Source organism: Kogia breviceps, chromosome 12, assembly GCF_026419965.1.
Source record: "Kogia breviceps isolate mKogBre1 chromosome 12, mKogBre1 haplotype 1, whole genome shotgun sequence".
Classification (NCBI taxonomy): Eukaryota; Metazoa; Chordata; class Mammalia; order Artiodactyla; family Physeteridae; genus Kogia; species Kogia breviceps.
Window position 1 is genome coordinate 82,612,037 of NC_081321.1, and position 14,854 is coordinate 82,626,890.

Genomic DNA, 14,854 nt, shown 5'->3' on the forward strand with positions numbered 1-14,854 from the left:
GTGGGACGGCCAGTGCCTATCAATTCCTGATAAATTTCCCAGTGGTGCTTGGTAGCCCTTTAAGATTGACTAACCATGGGGCACTTAATATTTGATATCATGTAACTTTAATGAGTGTAGAACATAAGATCCTTTCTTTAAATGTTATTATAGATTGAGTATTTTTCACTATCAATTGTAAGTGTTGCGCAATATATGTATATCTCAGTGAGATAACATGGAAACTTGGATTTTCAAGTTAAAAATGTCATGAAGGACCTCCTTTTCATCTTTACACTAACTAACAGTCTCAGCCTACATAAAGACCTCCTCCATTTTAGGAGAACCATTTTAATTTTCCAATGTCTGCTACTAGAATTTTACTCATTTATGTATAGCTTACATGTATATGTAATAAGTTGTTAGTAGTTCAACCCCTTCACCTTAGCCTTTCTTTTAAAGATCTATGATGTCATATTTCTGTTTAATAAGTTTATTTGTATAAATGATAACCTCATTACAAAATCTTATAAGTTATTATTTATATGGTTATAAAAAAAATATGGTTTCCCAACCAGTAACTTTCATCCCTAATTGCTTTTACCTAATCTCTCATCTCCATTTCTCCAGAAAGTTAAGTAAACAGATTTTCTAATGCCTTTTTTCTTTCTCCTATTTTTCTCTTTTAAAAGAAATGCAGCCGCATTTTTTTAAGAACATTGTTTTGACAGGAGGAAATTCCCTTTTCCCGGGATTTAGGGATCGGGTTTACTCGGAAGTTCGATGTCTCACTCCAACAGATTATGATGTTTCTGTTGTGCTGCCTGAAAAGTAAGTGTTGGCTTATATAGAAACAAATCATGGAAGTTAGTTTGCAGATAAAGTGGTCTGTAGGCAGACTTGAGTTTAAAGCCTGGTTCTACCAGGTTGCCAGGTTTATTTCACCTTTGGGATGCTCATTTTTCTTTTCTCAAAAAAATGAAATGATATAGCTGCCAGAGAGTCATTGACAGGAAGACACTAGAACTCACCAAAAAAGATATCGCACATCCAAAGACAAAGGAGAAGTCAAACTGAGACTGTAGAAGGGGCGCAATCACAGTAAAATCAAATCCCATAACTGCTGGGTGGGTGACTCACCAACTGGAGAACACTTATACCACAGAAGTCCACCCACTGGAGTGAAGTTTCTGAGCCCCACGTCAGGCTTCCCACCCTGGGGGTGTGGCAACGGGAGGAGGAATTCCTAGAGAATCAGACTTTGAAGGCTAGTGGGATTTGATTGCAGGGCTTCAACAAGACTGGGGGAAACAGAGACTCCACTCTTGGAGGGCACACACAAAGTAGTGTGCGCATCAGGACCCAGGGGTAGGAGCAGTAACCCCATAGGAGACTGAACCAGACCTACCAGCTAGTGTTGGAGGGTCTCCTGCAGAGACAAGGAGTGGCTGTGGCTCACTGTGGGGACAGGGACACTGGCAGCAGAAGTTCTCGTTAGTACTCCTTGGCATGAGCCCTCCCAGAGTCTGCCATTAGCCCCACCAAAGAGCTCAGACAGGCTCCAGTGTTGGGTGGCCTCAGGCCAAACAACCAACAGGGAGGGAACACAGCCCCACCCATCAGCAGTCAAACGGATTAAAGTTTTACTGAGCTCTGCCCACCAGAACAAGAGTCAGCTCTACCCACCACCAGTCCCTCCCATCAGGAAACTTGCACAAGCCTCTTAGATAGCCTCATCCACCAGAGGGCAGACAGCAGAAGCAAGAAGAACTACAATCCTGCAGCCTGTGGAACAAGACCCACATTCACAGAAAGACAAGATGAAAAGGCAGAGGACTATGTACCAGATAAAGGAACAATATAAAGGCACAGAAAAACAACTGAATGAAGTGGAGATAGGCAACCGTCCAGAAAAAGAATTCAGAATAATGAGAGTGAAGATGATCCAGGACCTCAGAAAAAGAATGGAGGCAAAGATCGAGAAAATGCAAGAAATGTTTAACAAAGACCTAGAAGAATTGAAGAACAAACAAACAGAGATGAACAATATAATAACTGAAATGAAAACTACACTAGAAGGAATCAATGGCAGAATAACTGAGGCAGAAGAACGGATAAGTGACCTGGAAGACAGAATGGTGGAATTCACTGCTGCAGAACAGAATAAAGAAAAAAGAATGAAAAGAAATGAAGACAGCCTAACAGACCTCTGGGACAACATTAAATGCAACAACATTTGCATTATAGGGGTCCCAGAAGGAGAAGAGAGAGAGAAAGGACCAGAGAAAATATTTGAAGAGATTATAGTCAAAAACTTCCTTAACATGGGAAAGGAAATAGCCACCCAAGTCCAGGAAGCACAGAGAGTCACAGGCAGGATAAACCCAAGGAGAAACACAGAGACACATAGTAATCACACTGGCAAAAATTAAAGGCAAAGAAAAATTATTGAAAGCAGCAAGGGAAAAATGACAACATACAACGGAACTCCCATAAGGTTAACAGCTGATTTCTCAGCAGAAACTCTACAAGCCACAAGGGAGTGGCATGATATACTTAAACTGATGAAAGGGAAGAAACTACAACCAAGATTACCCTACCCGGCAAGGATCTCATTCAGATTCAGTGGAGAAATCAAAAGCTTTACAGTTAAGCAGGGCTAAGAGAATTCAGCACCACCAAACCAGCTCTACAAAAATGCTAAAGGAACTTCTCTAAATGGGAAACACAAGACAAGAAAAGGACCTACAAAAACAATCCCAAAACAATTAAAAAAGTGGTCATAGGAACATACATATTGATAATTACATTGAAAATGAATGGATTAAATGCTCCAACCAGAAGACACAGGCTCGCTGAATGGATACAAAACCAAGACCCATCTATATGCTGTCTACAAGAGACCCACTTCAGACCTAGGGACACATAGAGACTGAAAGTGAGGGGATGGAAAAAGATATTCCATGCAAATGGAAATAAAAAGAAAGCTGGAGTAGCAGTATTCAGATCAGATAAAATAGACTCTAAAATAAAGAACGTTACAAGAGACAAGGAAGGACACTACATAATGATCAAGGGATCAATCCAAGAAGAAGATATAACAATTATATATGCACCCAACATAGGAGCACCTCAATACATAAGGCAACTGCTAACAGCTATAAAAGAGGAAATTGACAATAACAATAATATTGGGGGTTTTAACACCTCACTTACACCAATGGACAGATCATTCAAAATGAAAATAAATGAGGAAACAGAAGCTTTAAATAGCACAATACACCAGATAGATTTAATTGATATTTATGGGACATTCCATCCCAAAACAGCAGATTACACTTTCTTCTCAAGTGCCCACAAAACATTCCCCAGGATAGACCACATCTTGCATCCCAAATCAAGCCTCAGTAAATTTAAGAAAATTGAAATCATATCAAGCATCTTTTCTGACCACAACGCTATGAGATTAGAAATGAATTACAGAGAAATAAACGTAAAAAACACAATCACATGGAGGGTAAACAATACGTCACTAAATGACCAAGAGATCACTGACGAAATCAAAGAGGAAATCAAAAAATACCTAGGGACAAATGACAATGAAAACATGATGATCCAAAACCTATGGGATCCAGCAAAAGCAGTTCTAAGAGGGAAGTTTATAGCTATACAAGCCTACCTCAAGAAACAAGAAAAATCTCAAACAATCTAACCTTACACCTACAGGAACTAGAGTAAGAAGAACAAACAAAACCCAAAGTTAGCAGAAGGAAGGAAATCATAAAGATCAGAGCAGAAATCAATGAAATAGAAACAAAGAAAACAATAGCAAATGTCAATAAAACTAAAAGCTGGTTCTTTGAGAAGATAAACAAAATTAAAGCATTAGCCAGACTCATCAAGAAAAAGAGGGAGAGGACTCAAATTAATAAAATTAGAAACGAAAAAGGAGAAGTTACAACAGACACCGCAGAAATACAAAGCATCCTAAGAGACCTACTACAAGCAACCCTATACCAATAAAATGGACAACCTGGAAGAAATGGACAAATTATTAGAAACGTATAACCTTCCAAGGCTGAACCAGGAAGAAATAGAAAATATGAACAGACCAATCACAAGTAATGAAATTGAAACTGTGATTAAAAATCTTCCAACAAACAAAAGTCCAGGACCAGATGGCTTCACAGGTGTATTCTAGCAAACATTTAGAGAAGAGCTAACACCCATCCTTCTCAAACTCTTCCAAAACATTGCAGAGGAAGGAACACTCCCAATCTCATTCTATGAGGCCACCATCACCCTGATACCAAAGCCAGACAAAGATAGTACAAAAAAAGAAAATTACAGACGAATATCAGTGATGAATATAGATGCAAAAATCCTCAACAAAATACTAGCAAACAGATTCCAACAACACATTAAAAGGATCATACACCATGATCAAGTGTGATTTATCCAGGGACGCAGGGATTCTTCAATATACAGAAATCAATCAGTGTGATACACCATATTAACAAATTGAAGAAGAAAAACCATATGATCATCTCAACAGATGCAGAAAAGGCTTTTGACAAAATTCAACACCCATTTATGGTAACAACTCTCCAGAAAGTGAGCATAGAGGGACCCTACCTCAACATAATAAACGCCATATACAACAAACCCACAGCAAACATCATTCTCAATGGTGAAAAACTGAAAGCATTTCCTCTAAGATCAGGAACAAGACAAGGATGTCCACTCTCACCACTATTATACAACATAGTTTTGGAAGTCCTAGCCACGGCAATCAGAGAAGAAAAAGAAATAAAAGGAATACAAATTGGAAAAGAAGTAAAACCGTCACTGTTTGCAGATGACATGATACTATACATAGAGAATCCTAAAGATGCCACCAGGAAACTACTAGAGCTAATCAATGAATTTGGTACAGTTGCAGGACACAAAATTAATGCACAGAAACCTCTTGCATTCCTATACACTAATGATGAAAAATCTGAAAGAGAAATTAAGGAAACACTCCAATTTGCCATTGCAAGAAAAAGAATAAAACACCTAGGAATAAACCTACCTAGAGAGAGAAAAGACCTGTATGCAGAAAACTATAAGATACTGATGAAAGAAATTAAAGATGATACCAACAGATGGAGAGATATACCATGTTCTTTGATTGGAAGAATCAATGTTGTGAAAATGACTATACTGCCCATAGCAATCTACAGATTCAATGCAATCCCTATCAAATTACCAATGGCATTTTTTATGGAACTAGAATAAAAATCTTAAATTTTGTATGGAGACACAAAAGACCCGGAATAGCCAAAGCAGTCTTGAGGGAAAAAAAAATGTAGCTGGAGGAATCAGACTCCCTGACTGAAGACTGTACTGCAAAGCTACAGTAATCAAGACACCATGGTACTGGCACAAAACCAGAAACACAGATCAATGGAACAGGATAGAAAGCCCAGAGATAAACCCACACACCTATGGTCAACTAATCTATGACAGAGGAGGCATGGATATACAATGGAGAAAAGACAGTCTCTTCAATAAGTGGTGCTGGGATAACTGGACAGCTACATGTAAAAGAATGAAATTAGAACACTCCCTAACACCATACACAAAAATAAACTCAAAATGGATTAGAGACCTAAATGTAAGACCAGACACTGTAAAACTCTTAGAGGAAAACATAGGAAGAACACTCCTGACATAAATCACTGCAAGGTATTTTTTGATCCACCTCTAGAGTAATGGAAATAAGAAGAAAAGTAAACAAATGGTACCAAATGAAACTTCAAAGCTTTTGCACAGCAAAGGAAACCATAAGCAAGATGAAAAGACAACCCCCAGAATGGGAGAAAATGTTTGCCAATGAAGCAACTGACAAAGGATTAATCTCCAAAATAATAAACAGCTCATACAGCTCAATATTAAAAACAAACCAATCCAAAAATGGGCAGAAGACCTAAGTAGACATTTCTCCAAAGAAGACATACAGATGGCGAAGAAACACATGAAAAGGTGCTCAACATCACTAATTATTATATAAATGCAAATCAAAACTGCAATGAGGTATCACCTCACACCAGTTAGAATGGGCATCATCAGAAAATCTACGAACAACAAATGCTGGAGAGGGTGTGGAGAAAAGGGCGCGTTCTTGCACTGTTGGTGGGAATGTAAATTGATACAGCCACTATGGAGAACAGTATGGAGGTTTCTTAAAAAACTAAAAATAGAACTAGCATACCACCCAGCAATCCCACTACTGGCCATATACCCAGAGAAAACCATAATTCAAAAAGACACATGCACACCAGTGTTCACTGCAGCACTATTTACAATAGCCAGGTTAGGGAAGCAACCTAAATGCCCATTGACAGACGAATGGATAAAGAAGATGTGGTACATATCTATAGTGGAATATTACTCAGCCATAAAAAGGAACAAAATTGGGTCATTTGTAGAGATGTGGATGGATTCAGAGACTGTCATACAGAATGAAGTAAGTCAAAAAGAGAAAAACAAATATCATATATTAACGCATGTTGTGGAACCTAGAAAAATGGTACAGATGAACCAGTTTGCAGGGCAGACGTTGACACACAGAGAAGAAACGTATGGATAGCAAGGGGGGGAAGCTGTGGGGGGGGTGAACATGGTGGTGTGATGAATTTGATGATTGGGTTTGACATGTATACACTGATGTGTATAAAACTGATGACTAATAAGAACCTGCTGTATAAAAATATAAAATTTTAAAAAAAGAAATGATAAACTTTACTTTCAGTGGATGAAAGGGGATGAAGTATGTGAAGTAGCATCCATTATGGTTAGTACATAATGTGTGCTCAGGTAATGTAAGATCACTTCCCTATAGTGAATCAGTCCTCATTACTTGGAGATTTTTTACAGGCAAAGCAGTTAGGTTATTGTCTATTCCATTTGGGACTTCCGTGGTGGCGCAGTGGTTAAGAATCTGCCTGCCAATGCAGGGGACACGGGTTCGAGCCCTGGTCCGGGAAGATCCCACATGCTGCGGAGCAACTAAGCCCATGCGTCACAGCTACGGAGCCTGGGCTCTTGAGCCCATGAACTGCAACTGCTGAGCCTGTGTGCCACAACTAGTGAAGCCTTTGCGCCTGGAGCCTGTGCTCTGCAACAGGAGAAGCCACCGCAATGAGAAGCCCGTGCACAGCAATGAAGAGTAGCCCCCGCTCGCCGCAACTAGAGAAAGCCCGCATGCAGCAACAATGACCCAATGCAGCCAAAAAGAAATAAAAAATAAAATAAAATAAATTTTAAAAACTTTATCCATTTGATTTATCTGAGATATGCCATTTCTATAGAGTTTCTATGAAGAATAGAAATATGAGAATTTGACCAAGATAAATTATGTCAATTGGTAAGTTGTTTTGGAATGCTTTAAAATAATTTAAAATACTTAAACTTTTACATTTAAGTAGTCTTTTTTTAAATTCAAAACTATTTTATATGTACCCCCTATCCTGTTTTATGAGAAAAAGCAGATAATTAAGGTATAATTTTAGAGCTGTAAGAAAGGCTTATAGATCATCCTCTTCTGTATCCTTATTTGTAAATAAACAAGGGCTCATGAGTTAGCAAAGGTCTTATGATAAGTTAATAGCAGTAACCAGACTAAAATTCAGTTCTCTTTACCTGGAGTCAGAAGTTCTCACCAAATCTATGTCTAAATAAGCCCCCGTCACTGCTCCACTGTTTTAAGCAGCAGAGTTGCAAACAAGACACCACATACCTGATTTTTAATTTTAGAGTTTTGTTTCAAAGCTAAGAAGAATTTTTCAAAATCAATAGCAGTTAATAGAAGGCGCTCATCTGATCACTTAATTTTATAGCTATCAGATAAAAGAATAAATTATCATTAGATATTGGAATGATTTTTATCAGCATTAATGTTCATATACTGTTTAGAATATGAAGCATATTGGATTTTTATCCTCCATTTTAAGTGTAAGTCATGCATACATTACAGGCCAAGGGATCTATAGAAATAGTTTTTATTTTATTCATCAAATCTTTATTGCACATCTGATTTTATAGATATATATTTAGGTTTTTTTTAAGTTTAGGAAATATAGTAAGGAAAACACTTTTCTTTATCATTTTTCATATTTAAAACTGAATTGGGGGAAAGGAAGAGTAGAAGTAGAATTACACAAATTCAACCAATTACACACAATTACAACCAATTACCTTGGTTGTACATAAAATTAAACTAAAACTTTGATATGCTCTAATTTTACTTATTGTCCATGTCCTACCATGTAGCAAGTTTATCATGCACTGTGGTTTTTAAACGTCTCATTTATTAGAGGCAACAAAGTATAGGAGCAAAAGCACAGACTGTGTGAAAACAGTTCCGAGTTGAATCCTAGTTTCAGTCTTAACCTCTCTGAACCTCATTTTCCAAATCTATAAAGTGGGCGTTATAATATCTATTTCATTGGTTGCTGGGTGAATTGACTTGATGACATATCTTTGCCATGTACAAAAGTTAGACTCAGTTATTACAGTGTTTTTATGCATTTTTTGTATTTTGCTTGTATTCTTGTTTTTTATTAGAGGTAGAAGGTCCATAAATTCAGGGCACAGGGAAAATAAAAAGAACACTTACTTGTAGTGGTGACCAACTTTCCTTTCCGAGTTTGCTTTACTCCTATGAAGTTTATGCTTATTTTCACACTTTAAATGATTTTCTGTTAAATCAGGTTGGGTAGAGATTTCCACATTTTAGTTACTAATTAATGTTTCTGGCATTTCAGTTCTGTAAAATCATCTGGGTTCACTTATTTTACCTTTATTTTTAGCCCTATTACTTATGCCTGGGAAGGTGGAAAATTGATATCAGAGAATGATGATTTTGAAGATATGGTGGTAACAAGAGAAGATTATGAAGAAAATGGACATAGTGTCTGTGAAGAGAAATTTGATATTTAAGAAACGTTTCTGAAAGTTTTGACTGTGACAAAGGTTTAATTTTCAATGTTCTTTTTAAAGGAAGTTAAGGACCTGTGTTACCTTTCATCCTAAGATAAGATAACATCTTGAACTTATGTAGATACTTTGATCCATGGCTGATTTTCAAAGGTTTCTTGGCTAGGTTAGTAAGTAAACTGTAACTCAGCCCAAATTTTCATTTAGCTCGACTTACTATAACAATGCTTATGCTGTTTCTGAGACTAAGTTATCTTTCATTAGAAGATGAAAGAGTGAGTGTATTTTAAGTTTAATTCTTTATAGCTAAAAGCACAAACTTAACTGTCTCACTGGTCAGGTTTCCTTAGAAGGTAGTTTTGTGTGACTGACTAGGAATTGGCCAGAGTATTTTCAGGCTGATATGATTTCTCTTTTTCTTCTAGAACTGAGTATTTTATCTTTAAATTTTCATTTTTATTTGTATATACTAAAGTTGGAAAAAGTAATCTATGTGTATGTAATGTTTATTTTTTACTTAGCCTAAGTTTGAAAGGATGAAGACCAAAGCCAATTTATTAAAGTGGTTTTGGTCAGTACTCTGTTGCAGAAATGTATTATTTCACTCATAAAAATACTATACCATTTTTTTAGGATGAAATTCTTGTGTCACTGGGCTCATGAATCAAATTCCTGCCAATCTCTTTACCTTAGCTTGGATCGTGTGCCTACCCCATGGCTTCAGGGATTTTAACAGCCCTACTAAGATAGCCTAGAGTGAAAGAAGGTAGTTTCCCAAAGGAAAATTAAGGTGAAGAGACAGATGCTGGGCAGGGTGAAAGAGCTGTCCACTACAATTATATTTGGATTATATGGACAGTCCCTGATTTACAATGGTTCAACTTAATGATTTTTTGACTTTACAATGGTGTGAACGCAGTATGCATTCATTAGAAACTGTTCTTCAAATTTTGAACTTTAATCTGGGCTAGCGATATTTGGTATGTCACTCTCTGGTGATGCTGGGCAGCGGCAGTGAGCCACAGGTCCCAGTCAGGGTAAACAACCAATATGCTTACAACCATTCTGTACCCACCAACCATTCTGTTTTTCACTTTCAGCACAATATTCAATAAATTATGAAATATTCCACACTTAATTATAAAATAGGCTTTGTGTTTGATGATTTTGCCCAACTCTAGGCTAATGTAAATATTCTGAGCGCATATAAGGTAGGCTAGACTAAGCTATGATGTTTGGTAGGTGAGGTGTAGTAAATGCATTTTTGACTTAATCAAAGAAGATCTGTATTAGGTTAGGGCCTGGTCAGTCCTTCCTAGACCTAGACTAGTTACATTACTTGTTATCATTGGAGAGTTGCAAATTGATTGTGTTTGTGTGATACCCAGGTACTAGCATATAATCTCTGGAGAGTGTGGCAAAAAGATGCTGGTGGCATAAAAGAAATTTTTGCCAGTGTAACTGTGCTAGAATTTCAGGGTGATGCACTTAGAGGTATAAAGGTAAGTCACCATTTAAAGGGCTTTCCTTGACTTACCAGGACCTCATCTTGCAGGCAGAATAGTATCATCAACAACCAAGATGTTTTTCATATGAGGAACTGGGGCATTCCTCAAAGCTGCATTTCCAAAACATGCCCTAGCTTGAAGTTTCCCATTATGTTCTGCTGAGAATAATGTGTGTGTCACATGCTTACTACAGTACACTAATTTCTGTTCACGGTGTAGGTCTCATAGTGCTCATTTTTGAGACACTAAAAATTCATTTCTGAAATTAATGAACTAATCTAATCGTTTATCTCTAGCCTTGAAGCTCCCATCAATTTTAACACCTGCCTAATTTTGAAACTTTATTGCTAGAGATAATGTTTTAATATTATACAGTAATGTATAAAATCAAAACTACAGTCAGGGGCTTACCTGGTGGCACAGTGGTTGAGAGTCTGCCTGCCGATGCAGGGGACATGGGTTCGTGCCCCGGTCCGGGAAGATCCCACATGCCGCGGAGCAGCTGGGCCCGTGAGCCATGGCCGCTGAGCCTGTGCGTCCGAAGCCTGTGCTCCGCACGGGAGAGGCCACAACAGTGAGGGGCCCGCGTAACGCAAAAAAAAAAATCATCTATTAGAATAAACCAACTTAGCAAAGTTTGTTTGCAGAATATGAAATCAAAATACACGCATCACTTGCATTTCTGTACATTAACAATGAACAATCTGAAAAAGAAATTAGGAGAACAATTCCATTTATAATACCATCAAAAAGAATAAAATACTTAGGAATAAGCTGAACCAAAGACATGAAAGACTTGTCCACTGAAAACTACAGCATTACTGAAAGAAATTCAGGAAGACATAAATAAATGGAAAGACATCCCATGTTCATGAACAATTGTTAAAATGTCCATATTAAACAGAGCTATCTACAGATTTAATGCAATGCCTATCAAAATCCCCTATTTTTGCAGAAATAGAAGAAACTACTCCAAAATGGATATGTAACCACAAAGGACCCTCAATAACCAAAGCAAACTTGAAGACCTCACACTTTGTTTTGAAATGAAGTTTTCTTGTTATTGTGGGTTAAAAATCCAAAGTGCTAAATGTCCATAAATTATCCTCCCAAATTTATATTTTGGTTCATTCTCAGTGACAGGGCTTTTGGTGCCTGAGTGGCATTGAGGGCTCCTTCAATATCTGTAGCTTGGACTTCTGTCACTAACATGGTGTGGGTATCTCAGAGCCTTGGCTGTTTTATCAGTTTATCAAGTCCCTCATGAACCATGCTCAGAAGGGCCCCACGCTTGCTTGGTTTCATGCTCTGCTATTGCTGTCTTGAAATTCTTAATGATTTTATCTTTGAACTTACATTTTGTAAGTAAAGTTTATGGGACAATAAAATATACGCATGAGCAGAGGAGACGTGCAATATGTGTGTCTGCCACCATTCCTGCTGCCCCATTCACATATAGTTTTTATTCTGCTTATGGCGTGCTTTCCATGACATGCTTATTTGGTACCCATTTGGAGTCTTACTGAGTTCCACCAGAATTCTGTGCTACTGGTCACATCCAAGACTAAGTGAACATGTTAACAGCTTCGGGAAGCCATGCTTCCCACTTGAATATGAAATTACTTCTAACACAGAAAGAAAGCAGTTGTTTTTTAAGAAACAAGAATGTCCAATGAATATTATCATATCCTTTCTTACTCGTGTTACTTTCCAATATTAGCCATACACTTTTTCTTTGCAGTTTGAACAAGAGGCACTATATTTTCATTTTGCACTGGAGCCCACACATTATGTCACTTTTTACTGTTAGAGCCCATGTTGGAAAATGGGGCTTCATGACATAGCCAAGTGAGTCTGTCAACTGAATTCTAGAATTATCCAGACTTACCCACTTTTTTGCGGAAGTTGGTTCCAGGCAAACCCATGTGAAAGAGGCATGCCCACGGTGGAGCAGAGAACTTTTGTCTCTATATCACCAGACTCACTCCCAAGATGAAGAAAAGAACAGCTTAGCAAAGCATGGCCACTTATTCTTCCTAACTTTGTCAGTCAAGTAGGTCACCTCACCTAGCCAGTGTCAGTGAATATAAGAGCAGGGAGGTTAAAAGTTATACTAATCAAATTCCCTTCACATGGTGGTACCATTAGGAACGAGAAGGGAAATTGTCACTAATGCTCCCCTGTTTTTTCAATCTCTTAACACACTCAACTATGCCTTTAAGCCTATAATTAATGGAATATGGCTCTCCTTTCAGGAAAAAGAATAGACGTTTATCAGGACAGTTCTGCTCACACTTTTATGGGGCTACTCATTTGAGTGACCTCCTGGAACTGCTGGTGGACGATTTAGAGTTTCATCCCAGAAGTCTCTGATATGGGTGAGAAATTGAATTAATTTAAATTAACTCCAAGGCTACTCATATCCAATGAACTATTGGTTCTACCAGCCATCCACAGCACAGCTAACCATAGAAATTTGATGAGGTTAAATGACAAACTAAGATTAAATACATAAAAGCATCAGGTAATACAATTCAGAAATCACAGAAATGTTGCAAATTTGAAAGTACACCTTTGCCAGTATCAAATTCTTCACAGAGAAATTAAAAGGGCACAGATTAAACCCTCCTATGAATTAAGGTCCCAAAGTATTAAAGCCCAATTTTGAAATCAAGTTTCCTTGTTATTGTGGGTGAAAAATCCAAAGTCCTAAATGTCCATAAACAATCCTCCCAAATGTACATTTGGTTCATTCTCAGTGACAGGGCTTTCATTGCCTGAATGGAACTGCGGGCTCCTTTAGTTTCTGTAGCTTGGACTTCTGTCACTGATACGGGTGTGGGTCTCTCAGGGCCTTGGCTGTTTTATCAGTTTATCAAGTCTCTCATGAACCATGCTTTTAAAGAGTCTGAAGAGTTACTACGATACAATTTGATTTTACAGCACTATCCCCAAAATTTAAAAAAAATCTCAAAAGCAAGCCAATCCCCCACTCCTAGAAGAGTGAAACTAGGCACATTTTTTTCCCCAGAATCCAGTACAGAATTTGACCAAAGAACATAGCAGAAACGCAGTGGCATTTGAGAGAAAGATAAAGTCTCTTTGGTTTTAGCCTCACTAGGATGTCCATTAGTCTATGCCATTTATTTGAAATTTCTGACCTGTGAACTTCGAACCAGGAGGAATATTTTAGCCTGACGTTGATTTGTCACTATGAATTTGCCACGTGCAGTGCACAGCCCTGAGGATCTATCACACGTGGACTCTTGAGTTACCCTTCCTCTTCGATGACCTTGTGGTTCACACGACAGTACTGAACTGATTATGGGTTCTGTCTAGTGACATTACACCTCCAGTTCTGATGCGTAGATTTGACAGTCCTATGCCACCATGGCCATTTTCACTGCCTCCTGTTATGGAACTGCATAGACCAAAGGCAGCTGCCTTTAAAAGAACATTTCTTTCTCCAACGTAATTGACAAATCCAGTGTCAGCTTGGGTCCACATGTAAAGGGAGTCACTTGAGCCAAATTTCAGGCACCATTCTTCAGTATGTTTCATAGGCATGTTCAGGAAACACAGCAGTTATTAACACAGATGAATACACCCTCTCTCGAGCTTTGTTAACGTAGTTAAGTCTCTCTCTCTCAGAACTAGCCCATTTAGCTCCAGGTTCCTTAGCGCATCCGACGCACTTACACAGCATTTAAGAGCTTTACACAACTGGAAGGTCACATCTTTATTTCTTATTGCAGGAACACAACTTCTGGAAACTATTTCTGTCAGAACCTGGAGGTGACCAGGCTTTACTTTATCATCTCTTTCTTCTTCTTCCACGTGTGTTCCTGGTCCTACTCTTCCCAGTTCTTCTGCAAGGGAGCGGTCCAGCAATTCATTCTCTGGATGTAACTGCACGTCTCTTTTCCTCCGGATGGTCTCGATTATTTCGTGAGCAGCATCGAGGGGTTTTTCACCGGCAGCGGCCAGGGGTAGACTGCGGGCTCGGCCACCACGGGCGACTCCAGTCTCAGCTCCAGCTTCTCCCCCAGGTCTTCGCGCGCGGCCCCTGCACCATGCTAGTCTGGCAGTTGGGGGAGAGGCGCGGCGCCGCCGGCGGGGGCGGGGCAGACGGGCGGGCGGGAGGCTGAGGGCAGGGGGCCTGGCCTGGGCCTCAGCAGCCGCCGCCGCCGCCGCCGCCGCCGCTGCGCTCCCGTCCGGCCCCCGGCTCCCTCTTTGTGGTCACAGGCCCGGGGCCTCCAGCGCTGCCGCGAACTCGGGCCTGCGTGAGGCCAGCATACATGATTTTAACCTGTATTTCCTTTAAAAGTTAAAAACACCCTTAACATTTTTTTTAAGATCTACTCTGTTAGCAACTTTCAAATATA

General features: G+C 38.9%; 1 protein-coding gene across 2 annotated transcripts in view; it reads left to right on the top strand.

The window, feature by feature from the left end:
• Nucleotides 1–10,107, top strand: part of ACTR6 (actin related protein 6) — a 37,705-nt gene extending 27,598 nt beyond the window's left edge. The window contains exons 11-12 of one of the 2 annotated variants that reach the window (XM_059081973.2): nt 672–810; nt 8,835–10,107. In XM_059081973.2, coding sequence (XP_058937956.1) covers nt 672–810; nt 8,835–8,964 — 269 coding nt within the window. In that variant the 3' untranslated portion in view covers nt 8,965–10,107. Of the gene's footprint in view, nt 1–671; nt 811–6,980; nt 7,172–8,834 lie in introns of those variants that run through there. The other variant, XM_067009962.1, reaches the window with a different exon arrangement.
• The last annotated feature ends 4,747 nt before the right edge of the window (nt 10,108–14,854 follow it).